The sequence below is a fragment of the Rhinopithecus bieti genome, unplaced genomic scaffold (assembly GCF_001698545.2).
Source record: "Rhinopithecus bieti isolate Rb0 unplaced genomic scaffold, ASM169854v2 scaffold_40368, whole genome shotgun sequence".
Classification (NCBI taxonomy): Eukaryota; Metazoa; Chordata; class Mammalia; order Primates; family Cercopithecidae; genus Rhinopithecus; species Rhinopithecus bieti.
The window spans coordinates 3,811,817-3,829,802 of NW_016817546.1; the positions used below are offsets into that span (position 1 = coordinate 3,811,817).

The 17,986-nt window shown below is 51.1% G+C and overlaps 1 protein-coding gene across 1 annotated transcript in view; it reads left to right on the top strand.

The window, feature by feature from the left end:
- NPHP4 (nephrocystin 4) overlaps positions 1-17,986 on the top strand; it is a 142,652-nt gene that overhangs the window by 104,779 nt on the left and 19,887 nt on the right. The window contains exons 17-18 of the mRNA XM_017856029.1: positions 10,419-10,579; positions 13,932-14,112. Of these exons, the coding sequence (XP_017711518.1) occupies positions 10,419-10,579; positions 13,932-14,112 (342 nt within the window). The remainder of the gene's footprint in view (positions 1-10,418; positions 10,580-13,931; positions 14,113-17,986) is intronic.

Genomic DNA, 17,986 nt, shown 5'->3' on the forward strand with positions numbered 1-17,986 from the left:
GACCTGTTCTTTCTTCGGGTTTTTTTTTTTTTTTTTTTTTTGAGACAGGATCTTACTCTGTCACCCAGGCCAGAGTGCAGTGGCACAATCACGGCTCACTGCAACCCCTACCTCCTGGGCTCAAACAATCCTCCCACCTCGGCCCCCACGTAGCTGGGAGCACAGGCATGCACCACCGTGCCCAACTAACGCTTTTTTGTAGTTTTTATAGAGATGGGGTTTTGCCATGTTGGCCAGGCTGGTGTTGAACTCCTTGGCTCAAGTGATCCTCCTGCCTCAGCCTCCCAAAGTGCTGAGATGTCAGGTGTGAGCCACCATACCTGCTGTGTGACACATTTGTTACAATTGATGAACCAGTATTAAAAAAGTATTATGAACTAAACTCATAGTTTACGCTAAAGTTCATTCTGCATTATACAGTCTGTGATTTTGACAAATACATGACATTGTGATTCCACCCTGATGGCTCATACGGAATAGCTTCATCGCCCTACACCCCCACTGCGCTCCACCTATTCAGCCCTCCCCTCCTCTCCGGGCACTACTGTTCTTTTGACTGTTTCCATGTTGCCTCTTCCAGAACGTCATACAAGTGGTACCATAGTTTGTAGCTTTTCAAAACTGGTTTCTTCCAGCACTGTGGATTTGAAGTTCCTCCATGGCTTTTTATGTCTCGCTCAGTCATTTCTTGGATTGCTGAATGACACTTCATTGCACATACGTGCCACAGCCTGTGTTTCCATTCACCTCTTGAAGGGCATCTTGGTTGTTTACAGTTTTTGGCAATTTTGAATAAAGCTGTTAGAAACATTTGTGTACGGGGTTTTGTGTGTACATAATGTTTCAACTCACGGGTAAATACCAAGGAGTGTGGTTGCTGGATCACGTGGTAAGAGTATGTTTAGTTTTGTTCGGAATCACCATACTGTCTTCCAAAGTGGCTGGGCCTTTTGGCGTTCCCACCAGCAGTGAATGAGGGTTCTGGTTGCTCCGTATCCTCACCAGCATTTGGTCTTGTCAGTGGTTGGGATTTTCGCTGCTCTAGCAGGCCGTACAGTGGGGTCTTGTTGTTGTAATTTGCAGTTCTCTAGTGACGTATGATGTGGGGCATCTTCTCGTGCTTATTTGCCTTCTGTACATCTTCCTCCATGAGATTTCTGCTCAGATACCTGAACGGATGTCTGTATACATTTTGGGTGCAAGTCATTATCAGACATGTATTCTGCAAATGTTTTTTCCCGATCTATGGCTTGTCTTTTTATTCTCTTACCAGCATGTTTGGCAGAGTGAAGTTTTTCATTTTAATGAAGTCCAGCTCATTAGTTATTTCTCTTATGGATTGTGCATGGGTTGTATCTGAAAAGCCATCTCTGAGGTCACCTAGATTTTGTTCTGTGTTATCTCCTAGGAGTTGTATAGTTCTGTGGTTCACATTTAGGTCTGTGATCCATTTTGAGCTAATTTTTATAAAAGGTACAAATTTTACCAAGTGAACACATCTGCGTAACCACCTCCCAGCCCGGAAGGGGCTCTGGAACAGGATGCAGAGGCCTCCCTCACCCCAGTCCTTCACCTCATCCAAGGGAACCACCCTTCTGAATTCCGCCACCGTAGATCGATTTTGCCCCCTTTTTTGGACTTCGGTGGGATCATGTTTTATGTTCTGTTTTGGATCCCACTTTTGCTGGCCTCTTGTCTGTGAGGTTCCTGTTCTGTCTATAGCACTAGAGTTTCCATTTTCCTGGCTGTAGAGAAACCCAGTGTCTGGTGATTCTGTGATACTTCTCCATTCAAATAGGCAATGGAATGGGTTCTAGTTTTTGGCTCTTTTGCGTAATGCTGCTGCGAGTGTGCTTTTGGTGCACACGGGCCATTGTGTTGGAGATGTGCCTGGGAGGGAACGGCTGGGTTGTGGAGCAGCACCTGTTGTTAGATTTAATGGATCTGCCAGGCAGGTTTCCCTCGTGCTGTGCCAGCTTCCACATCCATCAGCAGGAGCCCGGCAGCCCAAACAGCGCCATGCCCTTGCCAGTCACATGGTGATCACTGGTTTCTTTGTTTCTTTGAACCATCCTGATGTGGAGGCAGCTGGTGGTTGGAGCTTCCGTGATGATACTGAGTGCCTTTCACAGGCCTGCTGGCCTCGGGGGTATCGTCGTTCATGAGGCATGTGTTTAGGTCCCCCCTGCCTGTTTTCTAGGGTGCTGTCTGTGTGTGTGTGTATGCGTGTGTGTGTTTGAACGGATAGGCATTCTTTCCATAGCCTGTCACCAGAGTTAATAGGACATGTAGGATTTTAAAGCACTGGCCCCATACCCACCAAATTTAGACAAGCCAATTCCCAGCCCCTGAATCATTGTCCTAAGGAAAATTATGTTCTCAGAATCCAAAATTTGACATTGCCAGAGACTCGGGTGTCTGAGTGAATAAGGGTAGATGGGAGAACGCCTTGGTTCCAGCTTCCCAGGCCTTTGCCTCGTCCTGATAGGGAGGAAGATCCACTAAGAGAGCGGCATCTGAGGCGGGGCTGTCTTCCTGGCAAAGCCGTTGGGGGGCTTGTGCCAAGGCCCTGCACACTGGTCCCCCTGAACTGAAGCTTCCCGCAGCCACGCCCGTGGGCCTGGAGGAGCCCAGGAGCCCAGGGCTCCCGAGAGTGGTTTTCTCCGTTTTTGGGTGTTCGGAGCTGTGAGTGGCCTTTCTTCTCATCACCTCTTCTTCCTGCACCTTTCGAGGGGCTCTGCCGAGGGCATGGTCTCCCCCGTGTGCCCTGGGGAGCCCATGGTTCCCTCCTCGGCCCTGGGCTTGGTGCCTTCGACCCTTTTTGCTTTCTTTGCTCCTGTCCTGGCCTTCTGCTTCCTAACATGTGTCTCTTGGTGTTTTTGTCTCGTGGGGCCCTCCTCAGTGTGAGAGCTGAAGTCACTGAATTTTGGATCAGCCAAGAGTATCTGTTCTTCTGAAGGACACCAGTCCATTTCCCCTCCCGGGGCCCTCCCAGCCGAGAGGCATCTCCATCAGACCAACCTCCAGTCCTGCTCTGGGCCACCTAGCACAGCCTCGCCATGTCTTGCTTAGTGGATCTCCTCTTTCCCAGGCCCTCTGCAAGAGCCCTAATCCCATATGTCCCCACCTACAGAAACCGTGCCATGTTTTGGAATGTTGCTTAACTGTTTATCTTGAATTATGTGAAAGTAAGTTGTAGACATGCATGGTAACACTCTACCTCTAAATAAGCAACGTGCATCTCTTAATAAGGGTACCCTTTTATATATGTGCCATTCTAGAATCACATTTAAGAGAATACGAATTTCGTAGTACCATTTCCCCATTTGTCCCCTATGTATGTTTTTTTGATCTGGGATCCAGCCCAGGTTCCTGTATTGTATTTGTGATTATCGCTTTAATCTGGTAGCCGCTTGCATTCTTTTCCAGTGACACTGGCTTTTGGGAGAGACCACGTGAGCTGTCTTGCGGAACGCCCCGTGTTCCATGCTCATCTGCTTGCTTCTTCCTGTTGTTGAGCTTGTTGCTTTATCCCTGCAGTTCTTGAACGCTGGGAGCGAGGGCTGAAAGCTCAGTTTGATTCTGGATCTCAGCATGAACACTTCATTGTCAGGGCCGTGTGCTTCACAGCCCACCACCTCAGGAGGCGCGAGTGCCAGACCATCTCATCGTTACGATGCCGATTTGGTCGCTTGGTTGAGATGCCCACCCCCAGGTTTCTCCTGTAGAAAGACTTTTTCCCTTTGAACTGACTGAAGAATTCCTTGGGCCGTTTTTTGGCTTCATGGAAATAATCTGGTCCCCAGCAACCTCCCACCTCTTGTTTTAACACCCTGGGCCGAGCTTTGCTTGCGTCAGTTATTTAATTGGTGTTTTCGAAATGGTGGTTTGTCTAATTCTATCATTTGGTCTGCTCTGCCTTTATTAGCTCACATTCTTTGTTAAAAAAGAACTTTTCCTACTGACAGGGGATGAACTACAGATACGTGCTCCAAAAAGATGTGTGCTCCAAAAAGACAAAGGTTTAATTCCTTCCCTTTAATTGCCGGTTTTCAGAGTGAGAAGTCAGTGGAATAGTTAGCCCAGTAGTGGCGATCCCAGCGTTAGGTATCTGGCTGTTTTCCTTTGTCTTTGGAGTGTGGCTGTGGCCTCCTGCGTCTTCATCGATGCGCCAGATTGCACTCATTATTATTCCAGGAGCCCTTCCGGCCCTTCACCCACTCTGACTGGCCTTTGAGCGCCTCCTGCTTTCTGGAGCAGTGCCGATTCCAGGCTTATCTTGTGTTCTCCCTGCTGCCAGCCAGGGCCGGTTTCTCTGTGGAACCTGGTCCGTCTGAATGGGCATGACGTTTCGGAGATCAGGATATGGGGTGCTGGCCGGGTGTGGTAGCTCACGCCTGTAATCCCAGCACTTTGGGAGGCCGAGGCAGGTAGATCACAAGGTCAGGAGATCGAGACCATCCTGGCTAACACGGTGAAACCCCGTCTCTACTAAAAATACAAAAAAATTAGCTGGGCGTTTTGGTGGGTGCCTGTAGTCCCAGCTACTTGGGAGGCTGAGACAGGAGAATGGCGTGAACCCTGGAGGCGGAGTTTGCAGTGAGCCGAGATCGCACCACTGCACTCCAGCCTGGGCAATAGAGCAACACTCCGTCTCAAAAAAAAAAAGAAAAAGGATGTGGGGTGCTTTGATTCTGGGTCTTCTTGCTTCAAAGCCTTTTGCCGGGAAGAGCTGGGGGAATGTTAAAACGTGAGTTCATGTTGATCTTCCTAAGTCAGATTTAGAATTTTTCTCATAAATTTCCTTATATTATTTGTATCTCTCTTACACGGAAAATCATGGTTTCTCATCATGTATTTACTTATTTATTTTGCCTAACAGCGTATAGAATGCATTTTCCCAATGACACTGCTGATGTTAACTGTTGACTTAATGTCAACAGTGCGCGTCCTGCTCAAGTCAGGTTCTTCACAGTTCCTTTTGGGCTCTGTCCCACCGAGGGTGTAGAATTGGTTTAGTGTGACCAAAAGCCCTCGAAATAATTCTTATCTCCAGTGTGATATTCAGTATGATTCATTTGTTTTAATTTGTTTTCAATTTTATGTTTGCTTTCCTTTTTGATTTAAATTTTTTGGAATATTTACGTGGTTGAAAGTTGAACAACATAGTCCAGCGTGTGCTCAGGGCTCCTGCCTCCCTTATCCCCGCGGGCTCCACCCCCTGCCCAGCCCCCTAACGGTAACCAGACTTTTCGTTTCTGGCTGATCCTTCCAGTGTTTTTATTGATTTGTTTTTTCAAAAATAAGCAAATATTTACATTTTATGTTCCCTGTTTTCTAATTCAGTGGTAACATACCAAATACACTCTTCTGCTCCCTGCTTTTTTCAGTTAACGTCATAGCCCAAGTTTGGCTGCACAGATATCACCTGTGCCTGTTTCTACGGTAGCTGTGTCATGCTCTGTGGGCTGCACAGATGTCAGCTGTGCTTGTTTCTATGGTAGCTGCATCATGCTTTGTGGGGTGGTTGTGCTGAGTAAACAGCTGCACAACCACCCTAATAGACATTTGCATCATTTCCAGTATTTCGCTGTCTCAGCAGTTAGTTCTTTCTGGTTCTGGAAAGGGGATTATGGAATCGTAGGCTTCATTGGTATTGACAGACACTGCCCCGCACCCTCTGCCGGGTGCCGCTGCCCGGGGCTCCACTGACAATCCCCGGGGCTGCTGGTTTCCTCTTGCTCGCCGTCACAATGGGGCGTTAACGGCTGGTGGCTTTACAGTCCCGTAGATGTGAAGTCCATCTTATTGCAGTTTTTTTGTTTTGTTTTGTTTGAAATGAAGTCTTACTCTGTTGCCCAAGCTGGAGTGCAGTGGCGCAATCTTGGCACACTGCAACCTCCACCTCCTGGGTTCAAGGGACTCTCCTGCCTCAGCCTCCTGAGTAGCTGGGATTGCAGGCATGAGCCACCACGCCCAGCTAATTTTTGTATTTTTAGTAGAGACGGGGTTTCGCTGTGTTGGCCAGGCTGGTCTTGAACTTCTGACCTCGTGATCCGCCCACCTTGGCCTCCCAAAGTGCTAGCCCGCCTCAGCCTCCTAAAGTGCTGGGATTGCAGGTGTGAGCCACCACGCCTGGCCCTTACTGCAGTTTTAATTTGCGTTTCTTTTATGATGAGTCAAGTTGAGTATCTTTTATATTTGTCTTTATCTGCAAACTTCTATTCATACCTTTTTCCATTATTCTATCATGATTTTAGTCTATTTCGTCTTCTGTTCTGGGGAGCTCTTATTAGGGAGAAGAACCCTCGTGATACAGTAATAATTGCAAATGTGTTTTCCTACTTTTCATTTGTCTTTTTACTTTGCTTATGGTGGACTTTGCTATGTAAAAGGGTTTTTTAAAATGTAGTCAAATGTATCAGTCTTTTCTTGCTTCGGAATTATTGAGTCATAGACAGAAAGGCTTTCTCCTCTCCCGCTTTACAGAGCGATTGAGGCTCATGTTCTCGGACTTGCAGGCCTTGTTTATGTTTAGACATAAACACAAAAACAAAAAAAGTGGTAAATTTTTTTAAAGAAATTTTATTTTTTTGTCTTCCATGTCTATCCTGCAGACCCCATGCCTGTTGATAAAAACCTGTCTGTTTTCTGGTGACTTGAGAGCCACCATCATCATGGACCAACATTCTTCACGCATTTGGGGTTATTTCTGTATTTTCTAATTTGTTCCATTAGACTTGGCCCAAACTGTTTTCTGTTAAGGACCAGCTAGTAAATATTTTAGGCTTCCCGGGCCGCTTGTGTTGTCTGTCACATTTTCTTCTTTTTGTTTACAATTCATTAAAAACATAAAAACGATTTCTTATCTCTCTGCTGAGCTTGGCCTCGGTCTGCGGTTTGCGTCCTCTGCACTAGGCTGTGTCTGTGGTCACTGGGACTGTGCCTTCAGTCAGAGCCTCTTTTGTTGCCTGAATTTCTAGCAAGCTGAGCTCTCACCACGTTGATCTTCCTTGCAGGGTTTTCCTGGGTATTCTTGCTTATTTAGTTTTCCATAAGGACTTTTTAGGATCCTTGTGGGCATTCCATCACATGGGGAGAATTTGCACCCAAGAGCTAGGAGATGATGGTCCCAGACAAGACTGCTTTTCCATGTGTTCATTTCCACTGTGCATCTTTCTGAAGAGTTTTACAGTTTATGTCCTATGGGTTTTGTTATTGTTTTGTTTTCTATTTGATTAAATTTTGTGTTTATCTTTACTGTCCTCTCATTTCTCCTTGATTTTTGGTATACTTTACTATTTTCCTTTTTTTTTTTTTGAGCTGCTTAATTCATTTATCTTAATTCTTTGTTTGTATGGATATACAGGATTCAAGGCTATGAATTTTCCTGTGATTACTGCCTTATGATTGTTGATACTAATAAGTAGTGTTTTCATTATTATTACTGTTTTCAGAAAATCTTTTTCGATTGTGTTTGCCCTTTGACAGAAAGTTATTTATTTGCAAATTTGTTTCTTAAAAAATTTTACCTGGCCGGGCGCGGTGCCTCAAGCCTGTAATCCCAGCACTTTGGGAGGCCGAGACGGGCGGATCACTAGGTCAGGAGATCGAGACCATCCTGGCTAACAAGGTGAAACCCCGTCTCTACTAAAATACAAAAAACTAGCTGGGCGAGGTGGTGGGCGCCTGTAGTCCCAGCTACTCGGGAGGCTGAGGCAGGAGAATGGCGTGAACCCGGGAGGCGGAGCTTGCAGTGAGCTGAGATCTGGCCACTGCACTCCAGCCTGGGTGACAGAGCGAGACTCTGTCTCAAAAAAAAAAATTTTACCTTTTTTTGTTGTTGTTTTTTCTTTTTTGAGACTGGGTCTTGCTCCGTAGCCCAGGCTGGAGTGCAGTGGCCAGATCTCAGCTCACTGCAGCCTCCATCTCCTGTATTCAAGCGATGGGCCTCAGCCTCATGAGTAACTGGGACTACAGGCATGCACCACTATGCCTGGGCGACTTGTGTGTGTTTTGTAGAGATGGGGTTTCGCCATGTTGCCCAGGCTGGTGTATTAATTTCTAGTTTATTGCATTATGTTCGGAGAATATTATTTGTATTATTTCTACTTTATGTAGCGTAGTTTTTTGTGGCCTAATATATGGTTAGTTTATATTAATGTTCCAAATACACTTGAAAAGTTGTTTTCTCTGTCATTGGGCTGCTGCGCCCCGCATCCCTGCCACTGTGGGAGTTGGCTACTCTGGTCTTCTAGATTGTTACTCATTCGTCATTGCCTGAATCTGCCTTTGAATGGAGAGTGGTTAGTGTCTACCATTACTATGTTTTCTGTTTCCTCAACCCCAGAAACAGTGAGGATTCTATCCAGGCTGGGGCGCGGTGTTTATGATGGGGGCATAGGAGGTGGGCTTGGGGAGGACAGGGCCACTGCCCCGGTAGTCTTCTTAGTTCAGTTGGAGGCCGGCTTCCTTTACTTCTGAGTGGGATGGAAATGACATAGGGTGGACTGTGGGGAGCTTGGACCTCAGGGATGGCCACAGAGGAGCCTCTTGTCCCAGCTGGACAGGGAGGGGAAAGGTCTGAGGCTGCGGTGGGGAGAGTTGGGAGGCTGGTCAGAGGAGCCCGGACCAGGATGGCCCCGTGCCTAGCATGCGTCGCCCCCTGCCGCCCACTCCAAGAGCTCTCAGCATGCTGTTAGCTCTGGGATCAGTGTCTCTGTCCTTGAGACCCTGAGCTCCTTAAGGGTGGGGCCCTGCTTGTCCAGTTCTCCCAGCACTACCCTGTGCAGGGCCTCCCGCGTGGCGGGGGCACAGTCATTTATTTGCTGAGTGAGTGAATTAATGGTAGCATTGAAAGGCCCTGGCAGTGCTTGGGTATAGTGGTGATGGAGCAGGGGCCGGCCCAGCAGGGCGTTGGAAGGAGCTCCCCGGGAGACAAAACAGAGGGTCCCGTTGTGTCAGGTACCTAGAGCTGTAGGAGGGTCTGTGGCATGGGAGAGGCTGAGGTAGCGTTGCAGCGTACCCAGCGTATCACTGGGGAGTTGGCCTGCAAAGGCATGGCCAGTATGGAGGGAGGGCTTTGGCAACTCCTTCCTCTACAGCCCAGGTCAGTGCAGGTCGTGCCCTGAGCCAGGCTTTGGTGCTCATGGGTCTTTGTTCCAGGGCCTGCTGCCCCTGCGAGAAGTGCCACCAGGCTCCCATCTGTGCGTGGGTGTGTCCTGATCTCTCACTAGATGCCACGGTCCAGGATAGGTGGGGCCAGGGCAGGGGTGGGGGCTGTGTGGCTGATCACCTCTGAGGTGCCACACTGGGGACGTGCCTGCCCTTGGGTGATGTTAATCGCCATCTCCTCCTTGGTCTTCGTCCAGATTCCTTGCTTGCCTTTCTGCCCCAAGATGCCCCCGTGAGCTCCTGCTGTGGCCAGTGCCGGGCCTGAGCAGTGGGTCCTTGCTCCACCTCCTTGGGGCCCACCCTGGGCCCTGCACTTTTCACTCCCCCTCAGTCCCCTGTCCTGACACATTGCGCTCACTCCTTGTCCTCTGGTCTTGAGAAATGCAGATGGGATGTGGTCTGTGGTCATCCTGTGGGGCTTGAGGTGGCTGGAGCCTGGGTGGAGAGGACCTGTGGCCAAGTTTCAGCCTGGCGTGGGGCCTGGCACTGGAGGTGCTGAGTAAACATTCATTCCTTCCTCTGCTCATTGGGGGCTATGGGAATGTTGTCGCCATTATTGATAGAAAGAGAAATAATGTTGTTTTGAAATTCTTCCTAGCATTGCTTTTCCTCGAACTTTAACTAAAGATGGTTCCAATGGCATTTTTGTCAATTTAGAATTAATGATAATGCCACTTCAAGAAGATGGAGGCAGGGGCCGCAGTCCAGTTCCCATCTCTTAGCCTGATGACCAGGGCATACCCCATGGGAGGAGCCAGGGATACCCATGGGGCAGGTGCAGTCCTGCTTTAGGGCCAGGAGAGGGGCTGCTGGCTGTCCCACACATTATTTCTAAGCCTGATGTCGGTTTGAGCTCTGTGTGTGAACATGCCAGTTTTGACAGCAGATGTAGACTACATTTTTTCTTAAATTCTGCGTGCCCAGAATAATAAACTCCCCAGCCAGCCTCATAAGGACATTTGTTTCCATCCATCATAGGCTATTACAAGGTCTTGGTGAAACCATAAATCTTATTTTGGGAAGAGTTGATTGTTTCTATGGGAAAGAAATGTAGTTCTTCTGAACATGACTCTTCATTCTGTTAATTTGGATATTTTATGATGTTTTTGATTAATGTGTTTATTAACTGTAGCTATGACAGAAGCAGAAATTAGTAATCATGACCAAAGCCGAAATCTCTTCCAAGTGTAAAGATGATGAATGACTCCAGTTACTTTTGGCCTCCTTTGGGGCCTCTTTGACAGGGTCTCCTGGCTTCCAGCTGAGGTACATGGTGGGCCCCGGGTTCCTGAAGCCAGGTGAGCGGCGCTGCTTCGCCCGCTACCTCGCCGTGCAGACCCTGCAGATCGACGTCTGGGATGGAGACTCCCTGCTGCTCATCGGATCTGCCGCCGTCCAGATGAAGGTAGCGGCTCTCCTGAAGGACAGGCACAGTGGGTGCTGCGTCCCTCACGGGACGAGTCACACTTCCAGCGTCTGTCTGCTTGGAAGGAGTGGGCGCTGTCCTGTGCAGGACTTGGTTGGTCTTCTTTGTTCACGAATTAAAAAATAGTGCTGCATTCTCTGTTTCTTGAAAGGAAAAGATTTTTCACTGTCTGGATTCTATAATGCTAGTTGTTTGCTCAGGAAGCTCTTAAGATCAAACTCCGTTATCTATTTCTCCTGCAAACTGACCTACCAGGCAGTGTCACTTCATCTCCTTCCACGTGGTGAATGTGGTGAGGGCAGGTGCATCCGAGGTGGGTTGAGGATGAACGAATGGGTACGCGAATGACTGGGGCGTGCAGTGGGACCTGATTCCTAAGGTCAGTGACATGCGTCGTGCTTTTCTCATTCTAATGAAAATTAGAATCTCTTTTACTAATTGTCGTTTTCCATTCTCCTTGTATACTAAAACCTTAATCCATGGATTCTTTTACTCGTCCTCCCTGGGATTCTTCCCAAGCCTTCTCCAATGTATGAAGGGGACCCCATAGCAACTCTTGGGCCAAGGCCTGGGGCGGGTTTCACACACTTCCATGGTGTCCTGAGACTTCTCCTCTCAGGCCATGGGGCGGAGCTGGGAGAGGATGTGTCATCATTTTTGCAGGCCCTGAGTCTCTGAGATTTCCCCACTTTTCTTGAGTGCCACATAGCTGCTTTCCCCCTGGATTCCTGACACTGCTGAACCCCCGGGGCTTCCTGTCTTATAGCCTCATCCTCTCCAGCAGTTGCTGACCCCTGAAAAGCACGACTCCTGTGCTTCTTCAGCTGCACTGTGCTCTCGGGTTGGGGGGATGTGGGGGTCTGGGAGTTTTTCCAGCTGCTCTTCCTCTGGTCTGCTCTTGGCTCGCTGTGTCTGACCGACTGATCCAGGCTTCATCCCCCTCCCTGTGACTTCTAGAGGAGGGGGATGCCCCCAGGGTGGTGGGCGGTGCACAGAACGTTCCGGGTGGGGTCTGCAGGTGGCAGGGACTCCGCAGGGCTTGGCTGCTCTTCTCATGCCTCACCCTGGGCCTCTATTCCTGTCAGGGTCATGGCATGGGCCCCACAGGGTCATCGTGGCCCTTGCTTGTCTGTCTCTCATGCTGGCTTTGATGTCCCCAAGGCAGGACTGGGTGTTGACACCGCAGCATCTCTGGCACAGGCCTCAACCCCAGCAGGCGCTGCATGGTGGGGAGGAGTGAAGGAGGCAGGTGGTGTGGGAGGCAGAGCCGGGCCTCGCTGGGCACGTGTGGGGCGGCAGTGGCTCCCCTGTCATGCCCAGCCAAACCTCGTGCCCCCTCTTTGCTGTCCCACATGGAGACAGAAGCCATTGGATCTCCTCCTACACAAAGAGCCCCTTAAAAAAGTGCCATCATGCTTGTTGACATAGACTTGAATCAATTACATATAAAGCTTCACTTTTCTAAAATAGAATCTTGTAACTTTAAAACTTAGGTAGAAAACATGAAAACTGAGATGATCAGAGAGAATCCTCTTGACTCCAGATCCCGGGAGAGTTAGGATGCTCTGGTTAGCCTTTGGTGGACTTACTTTCTGCAGGTGGGGCCAGCTTTCATCTTGTTTGAGCTTTTCCTGTTGCGAGTCGCTACGGTGGCTTTTCCTTCTGCTAATCACTGCTGTGGACTTCTTGAAGCTCAATGTTACCCCCATCTTTAGCTGATTTCCTGGGGATGCTGGCCGTAACACGTTGCTACGGTGATGAGAAGAGTTTCCTCCAGGCACAGACAGCTCCTGTGCTGCCTTCAGTGTGACCACCAGCCCAGCCCTGGGGCAGTTCTGTTTTTATCCTTGTTTCTGGTGGAGAAAACAGAGGCCCAGGACCACACTGGTGATAATCAGGATGGAGTCTTGGCCTCATTCTGTCTCTGGAGCTTGTGCTCTTTACCATCCTCTTCTCCCCAGTGACACGTTCCCGGAAGTAGAATTCTGACGGTGCCAACATGAGGGTCGCAGGTGTGCGGAGCCAGATGTGCACTTCCTGAAGACAGAGGGCACTGCATCCCATGCCCTTGGCTTCACAGGGCGTCAGCCTTTAAACCAGTCGCCATTGGCCATTTCGATAGTGATTTGGGAGGAAAATGGTGCCTTGTTTCCATTTGCGTTTCCTTGCCTCCTGGAGAGACTGACATGGTTTCTTGTATTTGTTGGCTGTTCTCCAGAGGAGACTTCTCATATCTGCTCAGTCTCCCAGTGACTGAGTTTCCGGAATCATCGATGTCTATGCAGTGATCGTATGCAGTGTAGATGAATGTGGCAAAGCAAGCGGGGTCTGTGGCGACCAGAAGACCCCAGACCCACAAGGGAAGGGTCAGGTCTGGCGTCTCACTCCGAGAGACAGATACTTTTGTTGCTGTAGAAATTGGAGAATTACAAAATCCAGAACCTCATCTGCTCCCACACTGCTGCTTATGTGAGAGGAAGCACCAGAGCAGAGACGGCACATGGGGAAGAGTGTCCCGGCCACGCCTGGGTTGCAGCTGTGAGGCCGTTGTCATCCCCCACACGCCTCACAGCATTGGTGTTCAGGCAGAGTACTGAGCCGTCGAATCTGATCAGCAGAGGAGCCCATGGTCAGGAAAGTCCTGCTGAGGCACTGCTGGGTCTGAGGCTTCCTGCTCCCACCCTGCCCTGAGCAACCTTGGCCTGGCATGCAGATCCGGGCCAAACCCCAGCCCAGGGCTCCTGGCAGGCCCCTCATGCCCCACGGTCCCCCCCTGGGCCCCATAGGCCCCTACCCCAGCCATGCTCCCTGGCCCAGGGAGATGGGGAAGGCATCATACCCTGTGCCCTGTGCCCTTGGCCTGCCTGCCTCCCCGGCCTTCTCTGCCTCCCCTGCCCTCTCTGTGCATGGCCTGTCTTCCTCCTGGAGTCTGGTTCAGGTTTCCATCCTGGATTCCTCGCTGTCCCAGACACGCTTGGCTCACAGTCCTTTGTGTTGCTTGGCTGCCCTCTTTCCTGCTCTTGGTTCTTGTGGAGGGGAGGGTCCTCCAGGGCAGCTGCCAGACCCACTTATGCCTTCACAGGGCCCAGTGGTGTTTATTCAGTGGGTAAATCCAGTCATACTTTACTTAAGACTTTGTGAAAAAGACCCCAGTAATAAGGACTCTTTCTTTAAGACATTGGCCCCTGGCTCGCCACCCCCTCACCCCCCAATGTGGTGCAGGGTCTTGTCCTGCTATGCACACTCCCTCCCGCCCACAGTGGCTTTTCCTGGTGGGTTTCCAGTCCTCAGGGCCGGCTCCAGCCTCTGAGCACGCTTTTCTCCTCTGCAGCATCTCCTCCGCCAAGGCCGGCCCGCTGTGCAGGCCTCCCATGAGCTTGAGGTTGTGGCAACCGAATACGAGCAGGACACCATGGTGGTGAGTGGAGACGTGCTGGGGTTTGGCCGCGTCAAGCCCATCGGTGTCCACTCGGTGGTGAAGGGCCGGCTGCACCTGACCTTGGCCAACGTGGGTAAGAGTCCCCAGCCTTGTACCGTTTCTCCAGCAGCTGCCCAACCCCTCTGGTAGAGTGTGGGCTCCCTCAGGCAGGGGTCACATCATGGGCTTCATGGGCCCAGGAAGAAACCGGCAGAATTCTCACCAGCTTGGCCATGGAGCCTGTGTCCTTAGCTGCTGAGTCTGTCCTGGAACCAGTTGTTTGCATTCTGAATTTCTCATCGGGGTTAGAGGTCATCAGTCATCGGGCTCTCCTGCATTTTGTTGTTTGGTGCCATCCCTGGAGGATCTCTAGGACAGTCCTCAAATACAGTGATCAGGTTTCGGGAGAGACTTCCCTGTGTCTCATGATGGAGGACAGACAAGGGAAATGTTCCTAACTTCCCTGCAGCCCGGGAGGAGGAGAATGGAGAGGCGCACTTCTTCTTGGCCCAGCACCATGGCTTGATAGAGAATGGTGCCCCACGATTGCTTGTTAGAGGGACGGAGCGAAGCCCTGGACTTCACTCCACGTCCAGGACTGTGGCGGGTGGGACACGTGGGTTGGGTGGCTCAGGAGGGTCCCCCCTGAGACGTTCCGGGGGCTTTGACTGAGGCCTCTGCTGGGACAGGGGCTGCTGATGGGACATCGAGGGACACAAGGCTGGGTGCCTGCCTGTGTGCACCTCAGGGCAGAGGACCGATGTGGGACCCTGTAGGGCCGGTGACAAGCTCACTGAACCTCCCGAGGGTCCTCTGGAACGTTTGGGAATTTTCAAGGCAGAATTGAAAGCACAACAAAACTAAGCTGTGTGGTGTTTCCGAAGCTGTGTCTGTCCGCATGAGATTCAGACTTCTCTGCTGTTTTATTAGGGAATTTTCCACTCCACTCCTCAGAACCCAGCCTGATTGTAAACCCCAGAGCCCCATGGGCCACATCCACCCGGCACTGGCAGCACACAGGCTGGGGAGGCCCGGTGGAGGGGCTCGAGTGCACAGCCGTTAAGTCGGCTTGGAGGCTCTGCCTGCCTGTTTATGAATGTAGATCCGAGGTGGCCTGGAAAATAGACAATATGGACACAGCAAAACTCAATTAGGTTCTGGAGAAATAAATGAGCCACACGTGAGGAGCAGGCATTATTCAAAGGCCCATGCAACTAAGGGAGTTGCAAGGAGTGTTCTCCGAGACCGCGCTGGTTGTTTTTACATTTAATTCTCCAGCTCACAAATGTGCAGTGACTCCAGGTTTTAAAATCTTATCTTCAGAAGAAAGATTGCCTCCATTATATGTTATCTCCAATTGTCATTTTCATACTTTGGCTGCAAGAGAGAGATAAGCTCATGGGAAGGGAAGGCTGAGATAGCCAGCCCGGGAGACTCCAGCGCCTACGGGAGAGGGAGAGGTCTTCACAAAGGACAAACGCCACCCTCAGCACTCTGCGCATCAGTGCAGCGAGCCTGGCTCTCCTCCGTCAATTCTGCATTTTTTGGGGAAAAAAAGTGTTATGGCTTTTCTTTCTTCGTAAAACTGGCTATTCTGTGGTACAGGAGGCTTCTCTCTGCCAGCAGCGTGGGTGCCGGCCGTGGAAGCCTGCAGGGTGACTGAGCAGGATGGAGCCTGAGCCTCGGCCTCAGCCTGGATTCTGCTCTGGGCCGGCTACGTTCACAGTGCGTGTTCCTGTCTGAGGCCGTGCAAGGAAGCCTGTGCCATGGCTGGGGACATGGGCGTCTGCCAGCTGGACCCAGGGCCCTGGGACTCTGATGACGGGGAGAGGACTGCCCTCGTGCTTGGTGACTGCTCCACGCAGGCCTGCTGACTTCCTTGGCAGCCTCTTTCGCACTGTCTTTTGGTCAGCTTTTGTCATCCAGGGACTGCAAGCACCAGATTGCTTTCTTTGATCCCAGTGATCTTGGTTGTGGAGTAGCACAGGGGTTTGGCTGGGAGCTTCGGTGTTACTTGTGTTCTGTGGCCCTTCCTGGGGGAGGCTGGCGTCTGGAGAGATGGCCTCACAGGCCAAGCATCTGTGTTCTCATGGGATATCCTAGGAGAACTGGGTGGTGATGGACTCTGACAGATGGCCAGGCTGTGGGGTCACACGGTTGGCAGTGGTGGGCTTTGCTCCAGCTGCAGGGCTGCATCGGGAGCCCTGTATGTTTGCAGGGAATTCCTGCCCCTGTAGCAGATGTGTTGGTGCAGGCGTAACCTGTCTCATGGAAAGGGAAGAAACCCTGCACTAATCTGATATCCAAGTTGTGCCCTGATGAAATGCAGTCCCTTTGCCACTTGTACGCTTCTTCAGTGAGCGTGCAAGTGTAAATTCAGCTTACCTGGTTTATTTTCCCATGTGCTCTAAGTATAAATTTAGTAAGAGGAAATGCTCATGAAGCCCAGCAGGGTTCCGTGTCCTGCTGGTCCCACCCTCTGCAGCCATTGTCATCATTAGGTGTCCTGCGAGCCCGAGCTCCAAGAATGCTGATTGCCTGCCCCGGGAGCTGTCTGGACCCAGCTCGGCCTAGTAACACTTTCCTTGGTCTCTTAGTACTTCTCGGGGTGGTGCATAGTTCAGGCTTAAAATAGCCCAGTGCCCTCTCCAGTCAGATGTGGGTGGACCAGAGGCCTTCTCGTCTGCCATTCAGGGAACCACTCGCTAGCAGATGAAGGTGGTCAAGAAAGCTGTGGAGCCTTCTGGGCTGCCCCTGGTGTGGGGTGAACCCACTGCAGCCCACAGTGAACAGAGGTGCTGGGAGGCCCCTCCTTCTTGGAGCAGGTCCTCAGGATGTGACAGAGAGCTTGCCAGGACCGCCAGCCCATGAGCTGCTGCCCCTGCCATGAATTCCCGTGGGAAGACACATACATGCAGCAAGAAGCTGGGAGGACGCTGAGCTTGTGAGTGGGAAACTGAGGCTTTGGGGCCGGTGGCACTTTCTCCCCGTCATGTGGAGGGCAGCGTGGCCCGGAGTGTGAGCATCAGTGGCACTTTCTCCCTGTCATGTGGAAGGCAGCGTGGCCCGGAGCGTGGACATCAGTGGCACTTTCTCCCTGTCATGTGGAGGGCAGCGTGGCCTGAAGCGTGAACGTCAGTGCTGCCGGTGACCCCAGCTCTGGCCCTGGCACAGGCATGCTGGGCTGGTTCAGGCTGCTCTCCTTTCCCTGCCCCAGCCTGCTTGTTTGTCTGCCGTTTTCCCACATGAATCTGGGAGGTCTTTGAGGACCCCGATCATGGCTTCTTTGTGGTAGTGTTTGCCCTTGAACCTGGCACTGTGGTGCAGAGATTGATGAAAGCATTGATAAGAAGCCTGAGCGCCCTTCTCATCTGGAGCCCTGCTCTCCTTGGGCTTCAGGAGATACAGCCTATGGGGCATGAACATCTGTTCATGTGAAGGAGCACTGATCTGGGTTCCTTTCTTGGGGATGGGGATCTTGATCCTGTGACCGTGAGTTGTTAGGGCCAAAAACGGATTCCTGGCAGGCGAGAGGAGGGTGTTTGGGCAGTGGCGCTGCAGCCTCCACCGGGAGGGGACGGGCTTTAACTTGAGGGGAAGCTGGAGACCCCTGCAAAGCTTGTGGGAGCAGAGGTGGCCATGGCAGGCTAGCACAGGAGGGAGGGTCTAAGAGCAACAGGGAGAAGACCGAAATAGCCCTTGTTCTAGGTGCTCGTTCTCAGGAAGCCGACTTGGAGTGAGGACTGAGTGGACGCTGTAGGTGCTGGGAGTCAGTTGGTAGCACAAAGGTGGAAGCACAGTGCAGGGCCTGTGGGGGAAGTGGAGGCTGCATCTTTGTGGGGATGTAGCAGGGACCTGGGCCTAGGGGGAGGTCAACACGACTGTCCTGCTGCACAGCACGGTGCTGACGTTGGGGTCAAGGAGAAAGAATAGGAGGCAGGGGATGTCAGCTACTGGGACATCGGAAA